The sequence below is a fragment of the Aphis gossypii genome, chromosome X (genome assembly GCF_020184175.1).
Source record: "Aphis gossypii isolate Hap1 chromosome X, ASM2018417v2, whole genome shotgun sequence".
Classification (NCBI taxonomy): domain Eukaryota; kingdom Metazoa; phylum Arthropoda; class Insecta; order Hemiptera; family Aphididae; genus Aphis; species Aphis gossypii.
Genome location: NC_065533.1, coordinates 31306813 through 31314625, shown reverse-complemented (window position 1 = coordinate 31314625; position 7813 = coordinate 31306813). Strand labels below are relative to the sequence as shown.

Below are 7813 nucleotides of genomic sequence, written 5' to 3'. Positions count from 1 at the left end.
TTGAAACGGAAAACGGACGGGTTCGGGTGAAATAAAAAACAACAACGTATTCCGTGCACACGCCAGTGCGGGGTTTCGCGTTACATAACATTTTAATACATTGGTAAACGTACCTACTCACTCAAATATTTAAAATAATATGTTGCGACTGCTGTACATCTCTCACCGAGTCACAATAATATTGTACAGGATGATTCACCGAGTATGGTCAACCCTTTTTTATTTATTTTTTTAATTATGCAACTATTCGAAACCTGATGATCGAAAATTCTATAAGTAAATATCTATCTGAAAAGACCATAGTTTTAAATTCTTAAAGTTTTCTCACTACCCGTTTTTCGAATAAAAATCTCCTTTCATGTTTCAAACTACCTATTTAGTGTATATAATTTTTCTGAATATATTTTTACGTGTCAAAATCAAAGTTTGAATAATTAGGTAGTTTTCGGGCTAGGTAATTTTATATCTACTAGTTAGTATAGTTACTATTAAAGTATTAAATGTCTACAATATCGGATTTGGAAGATATTGGGGCTATGTTTGGCTATCGAGATTTAAACATTTAGAATTTTAGAAAATGGCTTAAGTATAATAAAAACTAGATTCAAAATTAAATCTATTTTATATTTTTTTAAACCATTTTTAAAGACTATATATAATTATCCTAAAGAATTTAATAACTTAAAAACTGTTCAAATTTTTAGTTTGATACATATACGTTTTCAAGAACATTACCTGTATAACAATTGACAGTAATAAAGGAATGTTCGCATTTTAAAAACAGAAAATTGTATTGCCACAGGTCACTCATTAAATGGTAAAAATCTGAATTATTTGAAAATACGTATTTTTAAATAAGAATTCCAAAAATCAGAATTTGGATAAATTTGTTATCAAAAGAAAAAATGGGGATGAACATGGTTACTGAACCACCCTGTATATTACTATGCACATTTATACTTGTTATTATATAGGTGTAGAACAGGTACATAAAATTCATTTCTTTACGCAGAACATGTTAATGTATATAGCATATCACCGTTATAATCCCAATCTAAAAACCTGATTGGTAAAACGAACTTTTTTGTTATAAATGGTATAAATGTTGCATAGTTTTATAGATGTAGGTTGGCAAAGGTGGACAAGTAGATGGAAAAATTTTTTTCAGTGTTAAGTCCTAATATTAGAAATGAATGAAAATCTTTTACAAATATAGCTGTTGGCTAGGTTTTTAATAATTCGTCTATTCAGGATGCTACGCTACAGAATCACGTGTTTGTTGACAACGTATTCCACCTAACTTATAATGTGTTATAATGTACGGTAAATTGTAAATTTTAGAAATTTTATTTAACTCAAATTTATTTTATTATTATTGTTACAATTTACGAAAATACATTTAGCCATATGTAAATTATAGGTACTCGAACTGCGAGAAATATTTTTTTTTTAAAAAAAACGATATATTATAAACCACCTAGTGTCATCTACGCGAATAATTATTTAGCCATGTCAGAACCGGGACCTAATATAACAATCGAAGGTACAAAATCGATGCCTTGTATTGAATTGTCATCTCCTATATTAGATGAATCGGACCATTCGTTTGCGTCTTACAAAAGTTTCAACACGGTTCATGAACGAGAACCTATTGAAATACGTACAAACGTAAAAGCTTTAATCGACAAACATAGGTCGTTTCAAGAAAACTTACTAAATGCTAAAGGTTATGATTTCAAAACCAAACAGAAACCATTTATCAATGCTCGTAAAAATGTATGTACATCAAACGATTGTATAAAAATGCAAGGTGACACGAAACAGGTGGAAAACGTCGAAAATATTGTGAGATTATAATATGTTATTAGTACTTATTACTATCTGATAAAATTAATTTTATTTATATATTTATATATATAAATATATATATATATATATACATACATACATTTATCTATTTTAACAGTATATAAATAATAATAATTAATATTATACTTAAGTAATGTTTTTGAAGCTTAAATCAAAATGTTTTAGGTGAAAAATCATGTGTTTGAAGTTTTTACTGCTCACGTGGTAGATAATCCAAACTCACAGCAGATAGAAAAACATGCTATGTTTAAATCTGAAAATATGGATTTCAAAACTGGACTGACCGAGTTAGATAAAATTAAAATATATATAACCAAAATAATTTATATTTTTTTTTTCTGTTTTGTTTTGTGTGGTTAGACGTTTTTGGCAAAATATTGTTTCTATGCTTAGCATTAACAACGCTTACTACCAATGTTTGAAACAATTAACAGATAAACAGAAATGTAAAACTCTCGAGGACGTAATACTTCAAGTCAATTCTACGTTAAAAATAGCAGGCGATGATTTTGAACAAATCGAATCAGAAATCGTCGCCTCTGCCAAGCAGTATTTGGAAAAGTTCGGCATCACATTGGGCAGTAAACTAAACGAGTCATTAAAGAAAACTTCGCTTTTAAACTACAATAGCAAGATGAATGCGCTTAGAATGGAGTTAGCCGAAAGTAAGAGGTGCGCACAGATTGCTGAAAACAGTATTGCACAACTCCAGAAGGAAAAGAAAGACTTAATGAACATATTGACTAGCATAGATTCTGAAAACATTCACAAAATATCGCTGGAAAAACGGCTCGAGGCTGAACAACAGCACAACAACGAACTAAGAGATTTAATTAGTAATATTTTCGAAAAGAAAATGCCTCTTACCTATAACCAACAAATATAGCGACTTCAGACAAATAAATGTTTTTAAAATTACAAACGACTCATGGTCTTTAATTATTATATGTATCGTAAAAATCTCAATACTATTTATTATTATAATTTATAAAATTTGTACATAGAAAATTTTATTGCCCTTCCTGTTTAAATCGATGACGTATCAATAACACGTGATTATTGAAATTGTTAGTTTAATAAATTGATTACAATATATAATGTACATCTAACTATTTAAATATAGTTATGTGTGTAATGTAATATAATGTGTGGATATAAAATTTAATTATTATATTGTAATTAATTGTAATATAAGGTATATAACATTATTATTTATTACCTATACAATTGTGTTCAACATAGGTAGCAAATAGAAATAGTAGGCAACCATTATTAATAATAAAATTAGAATTTTGAGTAATTAAAAAGTCATTTTTGGCCAAACTCCTATTAAAAACATATACTAAGTATAATAAATTTGACTTTATAATAATAAACAGGCGTTTCAATAATATTAAAATCGATGAATAAATTATTTATGCACACAATTTGTGTGATTTTTTCCCAGAAATCATCGAAGAAGGATAATAATTTGTACTCGTGGGTCCGAATTATGTGCCGAAAACATACAGCTACTCAGCTACACAATGTTAATTCCGAGTACAATTAAAACTTTTTCAAATCAAAACTTAGGCGATCATTATGATGAAACGGAATTCAGGTATACTTTCTTAACATCACCACAAAATTGGCTTTATCAATTTTTTTTCTTCAATCTTGGTAAATCGTTTGTAAAAAAATCGTTGAGAATTAAAAACTAATTTTTCAAGGTGTATTGAGGAAACGTCACATAATTTCGAATTTAAAATTGAAATATTGTTATTTATATATACCATCCGTTGGCAAGTGTTTGATTGTTGGTAATAATTTGTAATTATTTTCTACTTTGGATTGGAATATTAAATTAAAAATGTATCTCTTTATTTGAAAAAGTAAAAATATTAAAAATATAAAAATAAAAATACGATACAAAATATGGTAAAATAATGATTTTTTTCAAAAATGTTACTTTCAATAGCTACAAAACAAGTACGAAAAATATTTTAAAAACATTAATAATTTCTAAGATATTAAAAGTGTTTACTGTTTAAAAAATCACCCGCAGTAAGTACTTAAACGTTGAAACTAAGAAGTCGTACAAACAGACATCTGCAGTAGCGTGACTATGTGCTATAAAATATTGTCTGATTGGGGTTTAATACTTTGTCATATGCAATTTATTGTGTTTTTTTTCAAACCAAAAAAACAGTGTATCCTCATGGGAATTAATACATTTATATGTTTGAGGTGTTACAAATATTCTATATCAAAGCTACTTTATCTCACAATGGCAACATTACTCAATATTTATACAGATACACAATAATATATGCAAAGTATTATAAAACCATTATTATGCAGGTACACCGATTAATTTTAAAACTCAACAGGTTTTTATTTTAAAAATTTAATGCATATACTTATGTTATAGTAAAAGGTTAACCGCATAAAAATACCTTATTGAAGTCGTAATAGTTAAAAAAATCTTAAAAGCGATTTATTTAAATTGTATTGCGTTTTAGTTTTGAATTACTTGCGATCAAATTCTTTCCCTAAAATGGATATTTAAATACTTATTTATTTACGCATACATACTCATTAGATACTACTACCATTGATCGAGTATACTTAACGGTACTTATACCTATAATATTATAAATTAAAAACATTTTGAACATCTTTAAATGATAATTTATTATTATTTTTATGAGCGTACCGTGATTTTTTAGACAGCGCGTTTCTGCAACTCTGAACTCGTAATGATTTTTCATTGGCAAACCAAATGAGACGAGTTGCCAATTAAATATTGATTTCTGAATCTTTTTATTTTTTTATCAGAATTTCATGATTATAAAATCATCCGTTAATGACACATAGTTTGGTATCTAATTTATACCTTAAAAATTGTTTTTATTTTCTCTCATATGGTATAGGAATATGCCTTGTAACTTATAAGTGTACCTACTTGATTATAATTGATGAAGTATAATTTTTGTTATTTGTACAGATTGATTTTTGAGCAGATTTACTTACCATTGTAATGTAAAAATATAATAACGAGTTAAAAAAGACAATACTAATTATAAAATATAATTTAAACAAATTATAAATAGATTTAGATGGTTAGAATATAGCACGTACAAAGTACGAAAACATTATTGGAACCTTCCCAATTTATTAGTTTTCACAAATCACATAACATAATACACATTAAAAAAAATAAAAAAAATTAAATCAAACAATAAATAATTTGTTACAGCTTAAAATTTACCAATCTAAAAATTTAATTATTAGTTTAAATTAATCAATTATCACGGTTAAAATTATTTGAAATACGTTTAATATGTACTTATTCATATTCAGAATTGAAATATTAAATTTAAATACGCAGGATTTTCAACTATTTTATTAAAATGTATTCCATGGACATGATAGTATGCTGTGTATAGATTACTATAGGGATACTTGGAATAAAAATGTACCTGAATTGTTATTTTTTACTATAATAATTAGATATATAACTATAGGTTCGTTAACTATTATACATTATCAATATTATACAAATTTGTTTTTCATATACTTAAATAATAATAATTAATTCTTAAAAATAACTTTATTGTTTAAATTAATACATATTTATGTATATTATTAGAAATAGGAAGTCAACAATTATGTAAATCAAATTTTAATATATTTTTTAAATAATTATTTGTGTTTTATTCAACATGCATTTGATTCATAGAATAGTAGAATACTATTATTTTTATTAATGACTCAACGTGTAATTTATAGTATATTAATGTCAGGTTGAGAATTAACAACTTGAAATTCCAAAAAAAAAAAATCTAAATTTTTGGAATTATCAATATTTCGTAAAAAATACAAAATGTCAAAGAAAAACTGTTTATGAATAAAACGCATAATAAATAATACTAATCTTACGAGTGATGTAAATCATAAAATTCTAAATTATATTTGCTTTAAATAAGTAGTTAGTATACGATAAAGTGTCATTAACTAGACATTGATTTGTCACCTTATTATTATTTTTAATAAATAATCAGTAATCACTCAGTCGTGTAATCAGTGCTATATTGTTGAGGTGTTGAGAAGGGAATTATATGACATAGGGTTCTTCTTCAGTTAACTTGTGAATTTCTTTTCTCAAATCATTGAATACTCGACAATACTATAGAATTGTAAAATAATGTTATTATTTTGCTATCGTCATTGAAACCGAGCGAAATTATTTTGCTCTCCAACTGTTCTATTTCTATCGTATAAAACACTCGTGAGTCATCTAAAAATTGATATTAATAAATGTTTCATCTGTATTTTTATTATTATTTTATTACTTTTTCAAGGACATCCATGTCATTATTATATTAAAATGTTTTTAATAGTTTCTCAAGGCTTAATAACCTATACTTCATTTAAAGTATAATAAAATATATCTATATAGGTACATAGAAATGAATACATTATTCAATTTCTCTAATGCGTTAAAATTCTCACTACTTACGTTAAAACTTATTCGTTATTGTGTCAAAATTGCCCTCAAAAATTACTTATAATCTTATCGAAATTTCAAAGCCACACAATAAACGAGACGCCAGACCAGACGAACATTAATAAAATTATAAATAAATTTGCTTTGTGTATATCAGTTATTGATAGCATAATAATATTCATCGAATATAAACACAACAAACCACAACCGACGACAACGTTGCGATTTTCGAACCACAAAAATGAAAATAATTAAATAAATATAACGTTAAAATAACTATCGATTGGTACACAGATGTACCAGATGTAAATGTGTAAATGGTACATTTTCTAAAAATATTTCGCAGTTATTTTAATTCGAAAAAAAAATGAAATTTGAACTTGCAAGTGGCAACTAATATAATTAATACTTTATATATTTCTATAATTATACACTATATTATTATAGCTGGATAATAAATTACGAAAACGATTATATAAATACGCTTATAATATTTATGATTTGGTTGATTGTGCAGTTTTAAAATATTTTGGAAGCTGTAGGTATGCCTACAATCGACTATATAATATGGACCATATGGTTGGTATTCATTTTTTTTTAAATGAATCGTATTTTTTGATCTACATAACATATTTCGCTTAGGTACCTTGTATTTAGTATGAATTTCAGTGTACCTGGTGTCCTGATATTACGTTGTATTGTGATGCATGATATAGCCGTGGTATATAAGAGGGTATTATTCACATAAAAAAAAATACTATAGGTACAAGGTTTTATAATATTTTTACGAATTCCACTGCAACTCGAGCATATGGTATTTCTAGTGAAATCGAACACGAACGTTCAGTAATACTGTCCCGCCCTCCATTGATTTCGCTTTCAATTGAATTGTAAAAAAAAAAAACCTTAAAAGTGTATTTTATTGTGCTAAAAAATATTTGCGCTCCTCCGCTTTCAGTTTCTAAGTATCCCACTCGATTTTGCTCGCCCCGGACATCCTTTTCAATCACACGAAAATCTGTAATATCGTGTTACATGCGAAAAGCAAAACTACATTATATTACACATAGGTAAATATATTATACTCCGTCGTCAAACAATTTAAAACTATTATATCATTTTTAGTAGTTTGCTGACAAATTAATTATTTTAAAAGTTTTCATTTTGTGACGATGTGGATTTAGGTCCTACGTGATAAGTGATACGTACAACAGAACGAGCCGTCTATTAAAAGTAATCGTATTTCTTGTTCGAATAGTATGCTTTTCACAAGCCATTTCCAATAAGCGTTGCATTTAAATTTAGATAATTTTTCATACGTGATATATATTAAGTAAAATCTACATGGTAATTCATGTTTTAGACAGCTAATAAGTTTCATTGTGAATATGATGGATTATTATGAAAGTTATAACTATATAATATAATATATTAGGTGTATCATAAATAATCTAA

General features: G+C 26.3%; 1 protein-coding gene across 1 annotated transcript; it reads left to right on the top strand.

The window, feature by feature from the left end:
• Positions 1 to 1405: 1405 nt before the first annotated feature.
• Positions 1406 to 2794, top strand: LOC126551772 (uncharacterized). The gene is made up of 3 exons (XM_050205909.1): positions 1406 to 1845; positions 2035 to 2156; positions 2230 to 2794. The coding sequence occupies exons 1-3, from the start codon at positions 1510 to 1512 to the stop codon at positions 2753 to 2755; spliced, it is 984 nt and encodes a 327-aa protein (XP_050061866.1). The 5' UTR covers positions 1406 to 1509; the 3' UTR covers positions 2756 to 2794.
• The last annotated feature ends 5019 nt before the right edge of the window (positions 2795 to 7813 follow it).